This window comes from Culex quinquefasciatus, chromosome 2 (genome assembly GCF_015732765.1).
Source record: "Culex quinquefasciatus strain JHB chromosome 2, VPISU_Cqui_1.0_pri_paternal, whole genome shotgun sequence".
NCBI classification, from domain to species: Eukaryota; Metazoa; Arthropoda; class Insecta; order Diptera; family Culicidae; genus Culex; species Culex quinquefasciatus.
In genome coordinates, this window is record NC_051862.1 from 178,452,913 (window position 1) to 178,473,376 (window position 20,464).

General features: G+C 39.3%; 1 protein-coding gene across 1 annotated transcript; it reads right to left on the reverse strand.

Annotated features, from left to right (window-relative positions):
- Positions 1 to 11,036: 11,036 nt before the first annotated feature.
- Positions 11,037 to 15,250, reverse strand: LOC119766417 (uncharacterized protein K02A2.6-like). Its single transcript, XM_038250952.1, has 2 exons — positions 14,471 to 15,250; positions 11,037 to 14,150 (listed from the first exon to the last, which is right to left on the reverse strand). Exons 1-2 carry the CDS (start codon positions 15,248 to 15,250, stop codon positions 11,037 to 11,039), a joined length of 3,894 nt encoding a protein of 1,297 aa, XP_038106880.1.
- Positions 15,251 to 20,464: the final 5,214 nt, after the last annotated feature.

A 20,464-nucleotide genomic window follows, 5' to 3' on the forward strand; every position in this document is an offset into this window, starting at 1 on the left:
ATCGTTTGTTTTTATTTGTTGCCTCACCGAGCCAATTGATATTTGACCTGCCTATCAACGCAAGGTGAATTGATTGCTGGCTTTGAGTTGAGCTATGAAAGAGGTTTAAATTTTATTATTTGAAATGTTCTTTATATTGTGAAAAATGTGTTATTTTACTGATAGAAAAGACTTAAGTATATGACAAATATCTGGTTAAACACGCTTAGAATTTTTTTTTAGATTATGAAATGACCCTTAAAAATTTGTTTTGAAGGAAATGACTCATTTATTTTAATTCATTAACTTATGGAGTTATTTTGATAACTTACCTATTTTTAACGATACTATCTATTTTTTTTACTTATTTGTTTGGATGAAATTTTTACAATTGTGTGTCAAAAGAAGCCATTTTGCATCATTATTTCTTTTTTTTACATTGAAGTAATAAAAGTTCATAAAAGTGAAAATTGTCAAAATTTTTAAGAAATTCAAATTTTCATATTTTTAACATAAAGTTGAAGTTTGGAAAAAAATATTTCAGTGTTCTGTTATCGTAAACTGCGTAACAATGATACAATTTGAACTGATTTTTAAATATTGTTGATCCGGTAAGGCTTGTTTCTAGAGTTGTTTGAAAATATGTACACACAATGTTCATGTTTTTTTTTTTTTTGAATCTGTTTGTGAAAATGCCGGTACATTTGAAGATATTTAACCCATTTTTTATATTAAAAAGTTGCAGAAATTTGTATGACCCAATGACACCCCTGACGACGAAATTAAATTTTCATTGCATAGACTTAAGAAATTACAAACTACACCATCTTTATTTTTCTTTATGTTTTACTGGACTTAAAGCACAGTGTTTGATGTATGATTTTGTTGGCATTGCTATAATTTTTCGATAGAGTTTTTTTTTTTAACTGGAAAAAATGTATTTTAAAAGATTTCCAGAACCTCTTCTGACCAAGTTCATCGTGTGCAAGCTATGGGTTTTTTTTCAATTGATTTTTTTAACATGAAAAAATTACCTTCGTTTATCTTTCAAACAAAACTTAATAGTTGAGAAAATTCTCTACTAATTTCATTTTCAAATATTTTTTATTTATTATTTTGTTGCCAAGATACAGGCGATCACACTAATGTTCCAAAATGAGAATAAATTGTATTTTTGGTGATTTGAAATATATTTTTTTTGCAAAAAAAATGGAAATTGCTTTTAACAAAATACGTGGTGATTTCACTATATTGCTGTTTTTGTAATATTGGACCTAAGGTTAATATTATTTTTTATAAAAAAAAAAAACATAATTTTGGCTTTAAGGTTCGTAGAATGAATATATCTTTTACAACATTATTTTTTTCTATGCTCGTAACAATTTATAAATATTTTTAGCATTTTTTTGAACATTTTTAGTTCAATTCAATGTATTTTATTCAATATTTGTTTAAAGACCTTTATAAATAATTTCTGTAAGTTTCTAGTATATTTATGTAGCATTTGAGAACTGAACCCATTAATTTCCTCGAATTGGAATTTTTTTAAGACACGTTAGGCCGTTGCAAATATTTTTTGTAGTTTATGTCCCACGACTCTGGTCGGGGTCGAGGGGAAAAAAGTGTTTTAAAGTGCATTTTACACCTGCCCAGTTGTTTTGCATTCATTAGTTTTCAAAATATCCAAGTATTGAAGATATTTTTTTTCGCCGAAAAAAAAAAACTTTTTGCGGTGCTGTACATAGGAATTCAACGAAAATTGAAAATATTTTTGATCGATCCCAGACAGGCTAAATATGATTTTAAACGCAGGAAAATGCATTTCTAATTGTTTGCAGTTGGTTAGACTTCTATTTCCCTTAAAATTTTGAAATTTAAAAAAAAAATTTTTTTGACCCCTGATTTTTCGAACAGATTTTGAAGGGGGGGCGACATAAACTTTGAAAAATATTCGCAACGGCCATCAATAAAAAAAATATAAAAATTATTTACAAAAAAAATATGTCAAAACTCTATTATTCTTCAAAGTTCTACAATGCTAATGAACATGCGAAAACTACCAGAAATATTTGTTAATAATGTTCTGAAAAAACGAATAAATGGAATGGAAATTATCACATTTTTTTTGTTCAAGTGCTGCATTAGATCAAAAGAATTTAAATTTGATTAAATTTTTAAAGAAAAGAAATACAAATAAAATAAGCAGACTAAAAAATAAAATTATTGTCAGCTATAAAAATGGAATATATGGAAATAAAGTTGCTATTATAACTTATCCAAAACATTTGTAAGCATTAAAGTTCAATAGAAAGTACCAAGTAAGACTTTTTTTGCAAGAAAGTTCAAATACATTTATATTGCTTCCTCAGTCCTTCTAAGAATGACCAAGGGAGAATACCTCACCAGTTGAGAAACACTGCATTAGGAACATAAAACAAAAAATAACATAAAAAATCGAAAAACGATGGATAGCAATTTTGCTGACAACATATAATTTATTATCACTTTTTCAATACGAAGAAAATAACACAAATATTGATCTATCAAGTCATAATCTACAAAATAATTGTTGTGAAATTCATATACAAAACCAAATTTTAAAAAAATATCGGAAATTTTATTTTAAAACCACTGTAATTTGTAAAAAAAAATGGTTTACTATAAAGTTGGTTTTTATCTACAATCGATTAATTTCTAAGCAACAATTTTGGAAGAATATGACAAAAACTTTCCCCGGATTCTCTACTTTGATCCTATTTTTCGAAGAAATAAAAAAATCAAAACTTTTATGTCAAATTTGCAGCAAAATCAGAGCACTTTCAGTCTTTCGCTGTGTAAAAAGAAGCTTTCTCTATCTTTATTTTTAAACTCCAGAGCACACAAAACCCACTAAGAACAAACCCGAAACACTTCCCAGTCAAGATTCATTTGATAATTGCGGGTGGGAATTGGACCAAGTCTCCGTGCTGGGACCACTTTGGCCAGACGAGTGGAAACTGCACTGGGAAAATTGTCTTTGTCACAGTGCACTTAACTCTTTCTTCTCATGCTGTTGGAGCGATGCTTGCCTTGAGGGAGGGGAAATGAATTGAGAATCAATGGAGATTCAATTTGCTTCATATTGAGTTAAGATTATTTTTGTTTTAAATTGGAGGCTGATCGTTTTTCAAAATTGCAGTATTTTCTAATCAATTTAACATTAAAGTTAAACAAAATACGTTTCTCCTACCAAAAGAGCAACATTCCCGATTCCCCAAAACCGTCCAAGTATCGCCGCTAGACAAGATTGATCCGTCCACATAATTCGACGGAATTACCCTCCCACGTAATCTCCTCCCCAATTGTGTCTGGGAAATCTCTTCTTGAAGGCAAGATTTTCAACAAGAAAAAGCCAAAATGTCAGCACCAAAGAAAAAAAGGACTTTTTCTCTCCAAGAGGCGTAATTTAAAATGATTGAAGAGTGCCTTCGAGGGATTGGCGGCGTGATTTTTCGGAAGCCAATTGGATAGGGAAATTGATGAGATTAGGTGTTTCGGAAAAAAGAAAGGGGATCATGGAAGAGTGGGATGCATTCGATTGGTTTCGGTTTGGTTACGTCGAAAATTGGATCGATATATAACCTTGAGTGGTGGGATCAGCAGAAAAATGCAGCAATTTCGCTGAGTGTTATGGAGGTTAACAATGAAGGAAATCTCTTGTTGATGAATGTTTAAGAAAAATTAAATTTTCAAATTTATGTTACTATTCTTTGGATAGTATACATGGAATTTTAATGACAACTTGTGGAACTATTTGTAAATTATTTCCCTATTGTTGCATAGTAGGTTAAATCTGACATTTTTTTTTAAAGGTCCAATAAACCAAATTTCCAGTTTTTGCTTGGGTGTTTTTGAAACCGCTTTGAGTCAGGGGTGTTAAAAAACACCACAAAAGCAAAAACTTGAAATTTGGTTTATTGGACCTTTTCAAAAACTCCAGAAATGTACCTTTTGTTAAACAGTAGGGTAAATGTACCTACTGTTAGAAAGTAGGGTAAACGAACTACTATTTTACAGTAGGGTGAAGTACCCTATTGTTGGAAATTAGGATAAATGTTCCTACTGTTAAACTGTTTAACAGAGGTACCTATTGTCGCGAAGTAGGGTAGAAGTACCTACTGTTGGACAGTAGATTAAATGTTCCTCTTGTTGAATAATAGGGTAAACTTCCCAATTGTTGGAAATATAGTGAAATGTCCCTGATGTTGGTCAGTAATGTAAATTCACCTAATGTTGTACACTAGGGTAAATGCCCTTATTGTTAAACAGTAGGGTAAATATACCTAGTGTTGGAAAGTAGGGTAAATTACCTACTTTTGGACAATATGGTGAATGTCCATATTGTTGGAAATTAGGATAAATGTACCTACTGTCGGAATGTAGGGTAAATGTTCCTACTGTTGGACAGTAGATAAGAAAACCCTATTGTTGGGAAGTAGGGTAGAAGTACCTACTATTGGACAGTTGGTTAATTGTTCTTTTGTGAAATAATAGGGTAAATGTCCCTATTGTTGGACGTAAGGGTAAATGTCCCTAATGTTGAACAATAGGGTAAATATACGTATTGTTGGAAATTAGTGTAAATGACGTATTATTGGACAGTAGAGTAAATGTCCCTGTTGTTGGAAATTAGGGTAAATGTTCCTACTGTCAGAATTTAAGTTTTATGTTGCTACTGTTGAACATAACTATTGAGTCCCAATTTTGGGGATGTAAGGTAGAAATACCTACTATCGGACAATATTTTAAATGCCCCTATTGTCAGTCAGTAGAGTAAATGTCCTTACTTTAGAATAGTAGGGTATATCTCCCTTTTGTTGGCAAGTAGCAATGAATGACCCTACTGTTGGACATTAGGGTAAATATTCATACTGTTGAACAGTAGGCTAGAGGCAATTTAATCTTAAAGTAGCCAAAAGTCCTAGTTCGTAGCCATTTCTTTTTGCAAAATTTTAAGAAAAAAATCAGCTTCTTATATAAGCCTAAGTGCTCGTGTTAGCTACTCCTGTTAAGTATCATGTTGCTAAATCCATCGATTCTTAGAAAACCCCCAATTTCTGTAACAATGACGGCTTGTGCCCCCAACCCAAGGCACATCTACTCGAGATGACAACACGTGATTTTTGAGGTTATCGCAGTGTCTGTATGATGATGAAACAAAACCCCAAAGTACCTTGGAAAGCCCCTTGTCCCCCATCCCCCCTCCTCGTACATCACCATACCGGAAGAAACATAACACATCTGGGAAATATGCTGGCAGATCAGCACCGTCTGGTGGTTTCGAGGCGAAGAACAAAAAAAAAACGAGTTGAAGACAAGGGTATTACGAATCACTCGCCGGTAATCGTGACGAGGCAATCAAACGTTAACCCTCTTTTGAGACACGCACACACGCGAGCGCACACACATGTATTTGTAGAATTGCCGTGCTGGAACGGCTGGGAATTTGAGAACTCACCTTTACTTAAGGGGGGAAGGTAGAGCCAGCCGCCGCATCAATAGTGCTTTGGAGGTATTGAAAGAAAAAATATCCAAACAGAACAAAATTTGCAAAAATAAATAAATCTGCTAGTTATTAAAACTTGGTAAAATAAAAATTAAATACAATAACATAAATTAAATTAAGAACGAAAACTTAGCTATTAAGTATTCCACCAAAAAAGACAAAATATTTTTTTTTTCTTTTTCAAACAAATTGTGTTTTTTTTTCAAAACCAAACTCTTTTCCTCGGGGTTCCCCTCGGGTAGACCCAGCCGCAGCATCAATAGCGCTATGGAGGTGTGTTGTTAGAATACAAAATTTCAATAAGAACACAATTTGTTAAAACAAAGAGTTCCAACTCATGAAATTACGTAGTGAATGAATACAATATCAATTTAAATTATAGAGAAAATATAGCTTTCACAAAAAATTGCCAAAAATAACAAGTTTAGTTCTTTTTTTCAACAAATTGTGTTTCTTCAATCCAAACTCTTTTCATCGGGGTTCCCCGCACCAGGTGAAGCATCTCGGGACGGATAAAAGTAATCAAACCCGGACTCTTTCGGCATCTCTATAGCTGATCTTGTTACAACTGCCGTGGTACACGTTGCGTTGTTGGCTTGGTTAGCTTTTGACAGCTGTCGTCAGGCCGCCACGCTGTTAAAGGCAAGCCTTGCTCAAGGATCATCGTCGGCAAGGGCAAAGTGTGCTCAGGTTTGCGGAAGGTTGTGTTTGCTGCGAAAAGATTGCCTCTGAGGAATTTTGTGAGCGATTTTTTTCCTCTATTCTGGTGAAGGTTGGATGGGGTTTTTTTTCTGTAATCCAAACCACGTGGCAATGGTAACGGTGATGATGATGATGATGTGGTGAGACGGCTTCTAGAATGGATTTGATGAGATTTGGGGAGAACGTTGTGTTTTAAAAAGCTAAATATTAGAATTTTTCGAAATAAAAGTTTAGTTTTTTATAGTTTGAGTAATTCTCTTCAATTTTACATTATTTTGAGAATAATAATTTCGATATCTGGTATAACCAAATACGGGTCATTCCATCTCAACTGTGCACGAAAAAGTGCAAATTTGAAAATTACCCTCTCCGATCCTGCTCAAATTTGGCAGAGCTGTTGATACTATCAAAACATGCAAGAATCCCGAATTTCATCCAAATCGGACCACCCCCTCCATTTTTGTACCTCCCCAAAAAATCGACTTTTTGGCGATTTTTGACCAAACCTCCTAGTTTCAAACGACGATAACTCAGGAACCACACATCTTAGAGGGTCGGTCTTAGACTCAATTTTAAAGGAAATTGGACGTAGAATCCATTTCCGTGTTCAAAATTTTGATTAATTTATTTCTTCTACCTGTATTGCGCAATTGAAAACTTTAAACGGGCGTATCTCAAAACACCCCAACTTATTTTTTTTATTTGACCTCACCATCGTGTTCCCCGGCCAATTTCACATAAGAATCACTTATCGACAGAAATGAATATGTTTCGTTCCAGAGATATCGAATTTAAAAGTATTGTGTTTTCGAGATTACCTACATCAGCTTCATTCGCCGCATCTGCTAGAAGCACACAGGCGGGCTGATCAATAACTGCTACCTGGTGTTCTAGGAGATGATTAATTTAATTTGTATTTTTTATAATTTTACGCAAATATTTATTCAAATGGCTAATAGGGAAAATTCGGCTATGTTTGGCAGGTAAAGTCCTCGCTCCTAGTTTCGTCCGATTTGCTCATTTTACTATTTAAACATCAAATTTTGCAAAACTTTTGATAGAAACTTGCTTGTTCACTTCTTATTGAGCTATTTATCACTCGATTTCAGTTGAAAACGCTTTTAATCAGCTGTAATTGAATGCCAAAGTTGTTCCCCTACCTAGATCAATCTATTTTTGTGAAAGGAATATTTATTGGGTTATTTTTTTATGCACCGTTTTTTTACGTGTTGCTAACCGTTTTAGAGTACCTCCGAGGCCATGACTAGGGCATTTATCATGGGCGGTAGCAAAATAGTGCCATTCAGCAAAAACCCCAAAACCTGCTCTATTACTATTATTATTATTATAGTTTATTATTGACACTTTACCATAATTTGGCAAATCCGATTTATGGTTTAAAAGATTGATCATATTAAATCAATTTTTATATTGTGAGCAAGCTCCATTTTATTAAAAGAATCCAAGAATGATGTAAGAAAAAAAATACTGGACGGTGTCGAAATCATCGCAACTAAATTTGGGGAATTAGCCGCTTTGCAGCAGATCAAAATTTGTGATTTTCTTACATTTTTCAGTTTTATACTTTCCAGAAATCTTTTTCCTAATCCTTGTGATCGTCCTTCACTAGAGTACAACGTATCAAGAAAATTTTATCAATTTTAGTTCATATCTTTTACTCAGTAATGTATCGTGCACTTATTGTTCAGTGTTACTAACAAGATTAATTGCATTTTCCTGCTCGCTCCGTCGGAATCCAATTCTGCCCTTTACTTTGTGTCGTTATTGCTCTGTCCTGTGGGTTAGCACAGAAATTCACTTCATTCATTTTTTTTGAGCAGATAAACATTCGTGATTCAAATCCAGTTTCCTACAGTGTTATACAGTAAATTTTTGCCCAATTTGATAAAGATTATTTATGATGAAATATTATTTCAATAAATGGCCAGGTAGTTATTGATCAGCCCGCCTGTGTGCTTCTAGCAGATGCGGCGAATGAAGCAGATGTAGGTAATCTCGAAAACACAAAACTTTAAAATTCGATATCTCTGGAACGAAACATATTCATTTCTGTCGATAAGTGATTCTTATGTAAAATTGGCCGGGGAACACGATGGTGAGGTCAAATAAAAAAAATAAGTTGGGGTGTTTTTAGATACGGCCGTTTAAAGTTTTCAAATACGCAATACAGGTAGACAAAATAAATTAATCAAAATTTTGATCACGGAAATGGATTCTACGTCCAATTTCCTTCAAAATTGAGTCTAAGACCGACCCTCTAAGATTTGTGGTTCCTGTGTTATCGTCGTTTGAAACTAGGAGGCTTGGTCAAAAATCGCCAAAAAGTCGATGTTTTGGGGAGGTACAAAAATGGAGGGGGTGGTCCGATTTGGTTGAAATTCGGGATTCTTGCATGTTTTGATAGTATCAACAGCCCTGCCAAATTTGAGCAGGATCGGAGAGGGTAATTTTCAAATGCTGTTCCGCTTCAGATGGAATGACCCATACATTAATTGATTGCATTGTTTCGCTTTTAAAACGCAGCTTTCATCCCTTGTTCAAATTCAATGAAAATCAATCACGGTAAAATGTGACACCCAACAACCTTTCACAAACTGTGACCCCGCGAAAGCTTATTAAAAGTTGATGGGTGATCCATTAGGGCCAATTTAAGCTTTATCGTGTGCCCCAGTCGGTGCGTCCCGTTCGCGCAACGCAAAAGTTAACGAACAGCGAAAATTCCATCAACTTTCACGTGGTTTTAATGAAATTGAAAAAAAAAAACCATGACATCCACTCACGAACACGATGTTCACAAACACACACACACATCGTCATCGTGAATGTAAATGATTATGGAAAATGGATTTCATATTCATGAAACTGAACGCCAACTTCATTCTAGAGATTCGCCCTCTCAAAAGAAATTTAGAGAAAAAAAGCGGCAGTCTGATGAGCCGGCTTTATAGTTGAGGTTTTCCCCAAAATCAATGCGGCTGGAGCGAGCTTTCCCGGGGGGGAATTTATTTCAAATTTGTGAAGTGGAATGCAATTACTTTGCCGAGGCTGAGCCTTGGCAGTGGTGAATGAAGTCTCGCGATGAAAGGCGAAAAGAAAAGCTTCAGCGCCGAGATGATGATGCGGTAATGAGGAAATGATTGCATTTCCAGCAGCACTAACGAGAAAAAGATTGAGAGGGGGTGAGGATTGGGTGTGATCGTGTGGGGGATTTTATTTTTATAAAAGATCATTGGAACGAAGGGATTGTATCGTAAGTATAATGAGCAAAGGCTCTTTGCATTTCTCTTTGAGAGAATTGAGTTTACAATTACACCAAATAAAAACATATTCATTAAGCCTTTTTCCCATACTTATTACTTATTTTGACTCAATAATTTAATTTAAAAATGCAGGGGTACACTTTTTCAATATTCTGAGCATAATCTACAGTACTAAGCAGTAAAAATGGATAAATTTTAATTCATGCTTCCAATTTTAAATCTTTGTGGTAAACTGCTATTTTGAAAATAAGTAAGAAAAATATTCATGGGTTGTTCAGGAGTTTTGCGTATTTAAAATTCAATATCATTGAGCTGGCTGAGAAAATGTCTCGTATTTTCTGCATCAGACTTGAATTTTGCTGATACAGCTTATCTAAGTCACAGGTATTTTCTTCGAAAGGAATTCAGGATTAATACTCACTTCATTCCACAATATCTTTATACTATGGCGTTATTAATCAAAAATAATACAATTCAAAACGATACTTCAACCTTGTTGGTCTTCACAGTCATCTTCCATTATTGTTTCAAATTTATGCCAGAGTGTTTTGCATAAGATACAACATTATAAATTTTAAGGAAGGTATTCGAAAGAATATTCATTCTACCTTTTCAAAAGTTATATGTACTATAAAACGATGATCCCTTTTATTTTTTTTTAAAATAAAACAGGAATGATGTAAAACAAATAGAATGCATTTCTTTTCGATTTATTTTTCAAACAAAAAAACTTGATTTGGACATTTCGTGTTTTTATGTTTTTGTAGCGGCAGCTTCTGAAAAAAAAACTTTGCAAAACAATCATATTTACATTGAAAAAACTTTTGAAATCGGTTGAAATTGTGTATCCATTGTATAATATTTATTGATGCATTATTTTTCATAATTTCGAATTTTGGGACACAGAAAGAAAATAGACGTAAAAGTATAAACAAATATTTTCATATAATAGTTGATGTTTTGAAAATGTGTAACATAACAAGCATAACAGTAAGATTGTTCAACCCTTTCAGGTCAGATGAGTCATAAATGACCGGAAATTCAAAATTTCATAAAATAGCCTTAAATGTTCGTATTTTTTTTTATGGTCATAAGAATCATTTTCCCATCATCGACCAAAAACAATTTTGGAAAGAAAAAACAGGCCTGAAACGGTTAAAGCATATTGTGAATTTGAATGCTGTTTGATTGTTTACGCTTCTCTTCTTGACTTGACCTGACGATAAGCTGATGGTCATTTTTTTTAATAACCAGTCTTATTTTATTTTTTTTAAATTATGCCACTTACCTGTGTTGTGTACCCGGGAGCGCGAACCAAACGAGCGGCCACAAAGTCGCAAGAATAAACTAGATTTTTAGACTAACAATCAAACACGTTTATTCTCTTGCACGACACAAAACTTAAGAACTAAAGGTTTCACTTCTATCCAAATCGCGCCTCTCTCGACCTGGGTGCTACCATCGAGCACAGTGAGTCGCGGAGTTTTGGGAACGGCTGGTGGTTCTCTGTGAACCCAACATCTCCCCCTTTAAGCCCAGAGTCCCGGGCTGTAGCGATCCGGAGCTCTGCGGTCTCGTTCAGAACGGCGCGGGAAAGGTCGATCGTCTCCAGGTAGAACAGGTGGATCTCCGCTCGGCAGTGGCTGCGTCTCGATTTCGAAGTTGTCCAGCAGGATGTCCAGCGGAAGTGTGCCAGGTTGAGCTTCCGCCGATGTTGCGTTAGCGACGCGACGGCGTCGTATCTGGTTGGTGTGCACCTTAATTGAACGGTTGGATCCTTCGAGCTTGATGACGTAGTTCACCGCGCCGACCTTTTCGATTACTTGCCCTGGTGCCCACGTGAAATCATTGCGAAGGAACACGTGTGCGAAAATCAGGTCACCGGGCGTGAAACACCTTTCCACAGCTCCATGTTTCCGGTCGTAGTCAGCGTTCTGCTTCTCGTTCGCAGGAGTGGGCTTCGGCGGCATGGAGGGAGCTCGTAGTAGATCGAATGTTGATTTAGGCCGACGACTCAGCATCAACTCCGCAGGAGATTTGCCACCGGGTGCTTGCGGGTTCGCAGTCGACCGGTACGCTTGAAGAAAAACTTGTAGAGTTTCCTCCAAATCCTCCCCCTCGTTGATCTTTTTAAGAGCTCGCTTCAGCGTGTCGACGAAGCGCTCTGCTTGACCGTTGGACGCCGGATGGTATGGAGCAGTCGTCACGTGCTGAATTCCGTTCTGCTTCAGGAACGTTCGGAACTCAGCGCTCGTAAACTGCGGGCCGTTGTCCGAAACGAGAAGGTCCATTCGACCAAAGCGAGCGATGCACTGCCGCAGCAGCTTGAGAGTCGCCTTGGTGGAAGACGATGGGATTGCGAAAATCTCCGGCCACTTTGAGTACGCATCCACTACGACGAAGAAGAAAACTCCATTTATCGGGCCAGCGTAATCGATGTGGACCCGCTCCCAAGTGCCGTTCGGGGTCGGCCAGGACTGGAGCGGTGCCTTGGTTGGAAGCTTGGCTGCAGCGGCGCACTTTGGGCAAGCGCGCACAAGGTCTTCGATGTCCGCGTCGATTCGGGGCCAGAACACGTAACAGCGCGCAAGCGACTTCATGCGCACAATTCCGGGATGCGCTTTGTGCAGCTGCTTGAGAATGCGCTTGCGGTACACTTCCGGTACGACGACGCGCTCACCCAGGAGAAGACATCCTTCGACCACGCTGAGAGCAAAACGGCGGCAGAAGAAAAGTTTCGCTTCGGGTTCAGCGATCATCGTGGAAGACTCGGGCCAGCCTTCGTGGTGGTACTTGATGACCGCTTGCAACGACTTCGACTCCTTCGTAGCCTTCCGGATCAGGGCGTGCGTGACCGGAAAGTTGCTGACCGACGAGTCGATAAAAACTTCGAGTTCGTCATCCAACGAGATTGCGGCGATCACGAAGTCTTCGTCATCTTCTCTGCTGTGCTGGCTGATGAGACGGGAGAGCACGTCCGCATAGCCAAACTGGTCCGTAGCGATATACTCGATACGGAAGTCGTAGGTGAGCAGTATGATGGCCCAACGCTGCAGTCGGTTCGCCGAGTGAACTGGGATGCCCTTGTGCGAGCCGAAGATTGAGAGAAGGGGCTTGTGATCGGTCTGCAGGGTAAAGTATCTGCCATAGATCATGGAGTGGAACTTCATGACACCGAACACGAGTGCGAGACCTTCCTTCTCGATCTGTCCGTAATTCTTCTCGGCGGGGGTGAGCGAACGGCTACGATGCTGCACGACCTTGATGGCTCCTGTTGGCAGGCGATGCATCAGGCAGGCACCGATTCCGGTGTTGGACGCGTCGGCAGCAACGATGATCTCGTGGCGAGGATCGAAGTGCGTCAACAGGAGATCTGACGACAGGAGGCGCTTGAATTCCTCAAACGCGCGTTGGCAATCCTTGGTCCAGTTCCACTGTGCGTTGGCCTTGAGCAGCTGGTCCATCGGATGGCGCAAACGGTGCATCTCCGAAACAAACTTGGCGTAGTAGTTCACTGCGCCGAGGTACGAGCGCAGCTCTGAAACGTTCTTCGGAGGCGGCATCGTGGAGATCGCTTGGAGCTTGGCCGGATCGGGGCGGATACCTGAGCTGTTGACCACGTGGCCCAGGTACTTGATCTCGTCCATGAAGAAACGACACTTGGAGAGCTGAAGGTGGAAACCGTAGTCGCGGATGCGCTCGAGCACCGCGTGCAGGTTGTGTAGATGCTCTTCCTCAGTGGCCCCGCCAACCAGAATGTCGTCCAAATAGACGCGAACTCCGGTCAGGCCAGCGGTCATGGAGTCCATGATCTTCTGGAAAGCGCCCGTGGCTGGACGCACGCCCGGTGCCAAACGGTTGAACTTGAAGAGCCCCCGGTGCGTGTTGACCGTGAGGAGGTTCTTCGAATCTTCGTCCATTTCGATCTGTAAGTAGGCGTCGGAGAGATCAATTATGCTGAAATGGCGCATTCCAGCAAGGGATGCGAAGATGTCGTCCGGCACTGGCAGCGGGTAATCGTTCGGCTGGAGCGCGTTGTTGAGCCCGGTGGAGTAATCTCCACAGATCCGGATGCTGCCGTTCGCCTTCCGTACAGCCACAATCGGCGCGGCCCAGTCGGAGTGCTCGACGAACGAGATGATCCCCAGGTTCTCCAAACGCTTCAGCTCGTCCTGCAGCGGTTCGTAGGCGGTCTGCGCGACTGGCCGGCGCGGAACATACACGGGCTGTTGATTCGGCTTCAGAAACAGCTTCACCTTCGTTTTCGTGCAGAGGCCCAGAGTGTCCAGGAAGACCTCCGGAAACTTGCGCTGCAGCTGGTGAACTTGATCCAGAACGCCGTCCGCGACAGTCACCCGGTTGCACACCGACGATAGCGGGACGGACCACAAGTCGAAAGCGTCGATCAGGTCCAACCCGAGCAGGTTCAGGTTGCTGTTGGGTGCGACGTAGCAGACGGTTGAGCGGCAGGAATCCTGCAACGTCACGCTGCACTCGAACTCTGCCTCCAGCTTGACGTGGCCACCAGACGCGCTAGTAGCTTCGTGACTTGTCGGGCGAGTTGCGGGAGATCCAAGAGCCAACCAATTATCACGGCTGATCACCGTGATGTCCGAGGCCGTGTCGATTTGGAGCTTGATCGGCTTACCGTTTTATCAGGATGCTGACAAACTTCCTTCTGCGACGGGCGCTGGTCTGGTCGCTCGAGACCTCCTTCACGCTTGAACGCTGCGGTTTCCCGGACGGCCTCGCGAACGCGCAGTAGCCGTCTTTGTGCCCGATTTGTTTACACTCTTTGCAGACGTGTTTTACAAAGGGCAGGCCTCCGTGTAGTGTACACCGCCACACAGCCAGCAAGGGGATTTTGGCGTCTTCCTTGCGTCTGACTTCTGTTTTGTTGTGGTTTGTCTTGACGTTTCTGGTTAGACTTGCCACGATACTTGTCAGAAAGAGAGTTGACAACAGAAGTGGAGGAGTGTGCGGCGTTCTCGATCAGTGCTGTGTCCTGCTTCAGGTTGAGGAGCCGCTGACATTTGGTTGCGAGGGTGTCTACCGTAAGTGTAGCAGCATCCGTCTCGAGTTTGGACAGCAGTCTGGTGCGAATTTCGGAGTCCCGGTGCGAGCGTAGTCCGCAAACGAAGATCAGCGCCTTGAACTCGTTCTCCTTCAGGCTGCTCAGCTTGAAGTCCTCGCAGAGTCGATTCACCGCGCCAGCGTAGGCGATGAAGTCGTCCGACTCCGGCTTGATGAACTGCAGGCACTTGCAGCGCTTGTTGAACAGGGATGTTCGGCGAGAAAAAATCTCCTTCAGCTTCGTCACGGACTCCTCGAAGTCGTTATCCTTCGGCTTTTTCGGCAGGATGAAGTTGGCGTATCTGCTGTGCGCCCGAGTGTCCAGCTTCCGCAGTAACAGTCTCACCTTGCTGGCATCATCGAGCTTGCAAGCATCCTGGGAGAAAGTGTCCGCGTACCGCGAGTACCAGACGTCGAACAGGCCGTCATCGCTGTCCGGATCGTAGTGAAACTCGACCATCGTGTTCGCCAACGACTCGAGCAGGAACTCCTTGTTGTCGCTGGTGTTGGCGTTGAGCTTCGGTGGCGCGATGATAGGCTTGGCCGTGACGGTCTTCACGAGGTCCTGAAGCGCCTTCTGCTGGGCTTGCTGCTCCTTCTGGAGGTCCTGGTTCTGGAGGCAGACCTCGGTCAGCTTCTCCAGGAGGCTCTTCAGATCCGGGTCGCTCATTGTCCGGTTGAGGTTAGGTTCGGCGGGTAACGTAGAGCCGGGTTCTTTTCCGCAAATTCCACGGGTTGCACAGGACACCAGAAATTTGCAGCGTCCTCGTCGCCAAAAAGTTGTGTACCCAGGGGCGCGAACCAAACGAGCGGCCACAAAGTCGCAAGAATAAACTAGATTTTTAGACTAACAATCAAACACGTTTATTCTCTTGCACGACACAAAACTTAAGAACTAAAGGTTTCACTTCTATCCAAATCGCGCCTCTCTCGACCTGGGTGCTACCATCGAGCACAGTGAGTCGCGGAGTTTTGGGAACGGCTGGTGGTTCTCTGTGAACCCAACAACCTGTATGAAATTGTTTTTGCTATTTTTTCTAAAAAAAACGTTACTTAATCCACCTTAAGGTGGTTGGTGCCTTCCTCGCATTCATGTTGTATTTTAGGTTGTATTTACAAATTAATTTAAGAGTTTTTTTTTATTTATTTTTTCATTTATTTTTTATAATTATTGGTTTTACTTGAACAGCAATTTTCAATTCTTTTTTTTACCAACTCTCCAAAATAAAGGAGAAAAGTCTCATGAGTTATATATTCCAGTAAAAAGTTCGTGTAAATCTTTGTCGAGACAAAATGATGCAGCAACATAATTAATACAGATTTTTTCCAGAAGAGACGCAGACACTGCTTAAGCAATGTGGCAACCGGGCGATACGCATGCAAGGGGTGTGGCTGCCAATCCCCCGCTCAAACCAAAATTCCTACGCATGCTGCGACTCTCGCGCGTAAGCAAAAAGACCCGGCCTTTGAGGTTATGCAAAAATCACCCTTTTTTGTAGCTACAAAAAAACTTTTTCATGGCATAACTTTAAAAGTACTTCACTAAACAGAATAAAATTTAATAGGGTCTTAGGGGACCCCAAAACGAACAGAATAAGGCGGATCCGGCCAAAATCGGTTCAGCCAGTTCTGAGATAATCGTGTGGAAAAAAAATCATGTCTACACACATCCCCACAGACATTTGTTCAGAATTTGATTCTGAATCGATAGGTATACGTGAAGGTATATCTAGGAGTTGTATTTAAGAAGTTCATTTTTCGAGTGATTTTATAGCCTTGCCTCAGTGAGGTGAGGAAGGCAAAAAATATTCTATTGGTAAATCCATCGTCTGTAACCGAAAAATATAATTTTAGAATTTGGAATAAAATAATATGTATTTTCTTTTAGCTTCTGTTTCAATAAAGAATGTCAAAAGGTCTAAAGGTCAAAAAATTAAACAGTTGTAAAATTTCAATTTCAATTCAATTCCCCAGCAGTTTCCCCAACCCCTCTTCAATTTCCGTGAAAAATTGTCCTAAAAGATAATTTTAGTCCCTGATCACAAATCCGAGGTATAACTGTTTTTGAAAATTGAGAAAAACAGCCTTCACCAGCGATTGAATAATCATCATCAAAAGAAAATCTTTGGACGTTCATCAAGAGAAAAAAAATCCGAATGGAGCATGGCTCTCTTCTCTCGCGCACGAAAGATCGGTAAAAAGAATCTAAAAAAATCATCATCTTGATTATTCGACGGAACATCTTTTTCACTATTACACTTGCAGGTGTAGCTTCATACGTCGAAAAATTACCTGTCGCATTTTCTAGATGTGCAATGTGTGTAAATAAGGTGGAATAAATATTATTAAGTGGTGCTGACAAGGAAATTCTCAAAAAATTATTAGCAGATTGATTTTTTTGGAGAATTTCGGGAGCGATTTCGTTTTGCGTGATTTGCCTCCTCTCTTTTTTTGCGATTATTCCATCTCTGTCCATCGCAAAGGATCAAAACTTAGCACGTCCACTAAAAAAAATCAAAAAATTAAAGATAAAGTTGATCAAAACAAGATGTCTGTGTAAAAAATATAGAAATTGATCCCAACTTTGGCGAAGACTTGGTGTCTGGATCAGAAAATTGCTTCAAAAATTATGTATTTTCAAATATTTTCATAGCACTTTTGTTTGGACAGCCTCCAAATTTGTATGAAGAAACGGAAAATGGCTTCTTTGAACTTCTGGAATCGATGGACAAAGCCTTTTCCGATTAAAAATATAAAATACAAAATTGCGGAAAACTTAATAGTTGCTCTTAAGAAATATTGATCACATCTTAAGATACAGCGATTCCCCGTCATACTTTACTGTTTTTATGTTGATTGAAAAAACATATGAAAATATTACATCTGGAAATATTGCGAGATTCTGTGTCAGAATAAGACCTGTTAATTTAAACAGATGACTTTTTAATTAATTTTTTTTTGTGATAAATCATTTGTTTTCAATTTTTAACATAGAAAAGAGTATTTGTTTTTTTTTAACTTTTTCAAGAAATCATCATCGTATGAGTTTTTTTGTGGCAAAATATTTTTTATGCATTCATGATAGTCATATTTTTTCATAAAATAGCGATTTTCAGCAAAACTGTGAGAAATATTTGATTTTGGTGTAAATGCGGTTAGTTTAACATAATTTTGGAAAAGCTTGAAAACATAATTTGGTCAAACCAGTTGCATTCGATTAGGTTCAAGATCCCATACGTACCTATTGATTTTTATAAAGTTTCGATTTGTAGTTCAAAAGATATGTATATAAATGGGTTTTTGAATTTATCCGGATGTTGGATAAGTGACCGGAAATCGATTCAAATATCTTCATGTTATACATCGTTAGGTAATCGAAAGACCTTTCCAACGAATCCAAATCATTGAAGATTTGGCAACTTTTTTTTGTGTACTTTTTAATGCGGATTTTAAGAAAAACTAGATGAAATTTGTGAACAAACCCATCGAATCACCAATAGTTGTTTAAGAGTGAGGAAGGCACCAACCACATAGGTGGATTAAGTTAGTTTTTTTATTTTACTAAAATTATTGTATCTTGACACGGTAGTGACAAAAACAAGTTGATCCAATAGCACAAATATTTAGAAGGAAGTTGTCTACAAATTTATCGTTTTGGGTTCGGTAGCTAAATGTGTTCAGTTGGTTTTTAGAGAGAAATTCGTAAACATTATTGGTGGGACCCTAATCCATATTTTATAGTGATTTTCCATGGAAACAGGCTATTCAATTGCGAGTTCTGGACGATTTTCGGGATTTTTCTATTGCATGAACTAATTGTTCCTGAGGCAAAATCCAAACGAAATCACACTGGATCTTCAACACTACGGAAACTATCGATATTTCTTTTATTCATCCCCTAATGTGAAACCAGTAGCACGATAGACAATTTTTGAAATAAACTGGAGAAGTGTTTCCATAAATGCAACAATTTTGGAAGAAGAAGATAACAATATTTGGCAAAAATTACTGCAACCGCAGTTTGTGTGTGATTTTTCCAAATCCAAAACTTCATCATCCCGGTACGAGAATCGAACTCATGACCTCTGGATTGGAAACCCAGCACGCGGTTTGTCGGAACCCATCCCCTACCGGTCAGTATTCCCAGTGAGCAGATTTACTCTTTTAAGGGATCTGATTATGCCGAGCCAGACAGAAATCGAACAAATTGAGGTAAAATAACTTCTTCACAGATTCCTGCTACAATCTGACAATCTTCTTTTAAAATCAAGATTCGAGTCCATATTATCAGGGAATGTTTTTATCCGGATCTTCTTCTTCCAAACTTGTTGCATTAACTGTACCACTTCTGAAAAAATCTGAAACAATAAAATTTAAATTGAATATCTTGGAAACTGGCGTTTTTGCCGACATATAAAATTAAAAAAACTAAATTTGGCTGCTAAACAGTCACTCGACATATTGAACAGCTTTTGCCGAATTACGGTTCAAAGTGGCCCCTTCCATCTCACGTAATACATCATCATTTTGAACACTCTCCCGCTCGGAAACATCGTGTGCATCAGCAGCTTAACTTTCTGTACACACACCTGTCAGTAAGCAGCAGCAGTGGCACCCGCCAAGAATCTGCAAGAACCTACCTCAAAGATGCACCCTCGCTGTTTGTTTTCTCTGGGACAGGGATAAGCATAAAAGCTTTGCACCATCATCGACCTCGCCTTGCGGTGGGTGGCAGTACAGGTTTACGACTTTGCATAATTCTCCGAGTCGGGAGCTGGGGAAAAGAAATTGAAATGAAGGAAATTGCATTTTCCTCCTCCCAAACCACCATGAAGTAAGCTGATGCTAGGGATGTACGGGAGCAGCTCGAGGGAATCTTCTCAGATATTATGCTAAGAATAAAAGGTTTTCTTTTTTTTTTTTGGGGATTACTGCAACCACAGTTTGTTTTGGGGATTCAGGTTTCGGGTTGAGCCAATTTAGCTGTGTCGATATAAATTAAAGTAAGCGAGAGTAGCAGACACTGAAAGAAAATTCCCAGTGAATTGGAGATCAACTGCCAACGTCATCAAATAATGTGCAGGTTGTGAGACAAAGGTAGACGAGTGTGAAACCACCATCCCATCAATTACAACCAGCCTCGACTGAGTGGTCTGGTGCCAGTGGTTTCGGTTTGTTGGTTTGCGAAATTGAAAAATGCAATCCCAACTTTATGCCTGCCAGTGTGAGTGTGTGTGTGGTTTGAACTGTCCCATGGGAGCTCATTTGGTTGTTACTCCTGGGACATGACTGGACGTTCCCAGTTGTGGGAGGGAAAAGTGCACTACTAATTGTGGTTTGTGCTCATGCTATGGAGATTTATTAGGTTTGATTTTATTTGATGAAGCTTTAATTTGATTTAAATTAAATTGAACTGGACACCATGAGTAATTGTACATTTACAGTATAATTAATCTCCTACAGCCCAACCCCGAGGCTGAGCGAAATCCAACCTGAAAGTTAAATATTATTTAAAATTAACTTTCATTCAATCCAGAAGCAATAAAATTTTTAATTCTTCTTGTTATGAATATTTGATGATTTGTATAAACTAGCATTCAATTTATCAAAGAACATAATTAAGCTGATTTTTACTTATTCAAATGTTCCTTAAACCTTTGGCACTCACAACGTTGTTCTTTCCGCAGGAAACACGTGTTCACAGAACACAGCAAAAATTCCGATGGTAAAATCGCATGCAAAAGCATGCACATCACCTTTGTGAAAAAAAACACTTAATATTACATTCGACATGTACTACTAAAAATGTGTAATATTACACAAATCGTAATTTCGTTCCAGGGATAGGTATCGAATTGGTATCCTTTGTTATTATATGTCAAGT

Bases quoted from the DNA above. Each gene is read 5' to 3' on its own strand.
- LOC119766417 (XM_038250952.1), bottom strand. From the start codon at position 15,250: ATGAGCGACCCGGATCTGAAGAGCCTCCTGGAGAAGCTGACCGAGGTC. The intron at 14,151-14,470 runs GTTGTCAACTCT...TAAAACGGTAAG, and splicing joins CCGCACACTCCTCCACTTCT to CCGATCAAGCTCCAAATCGA.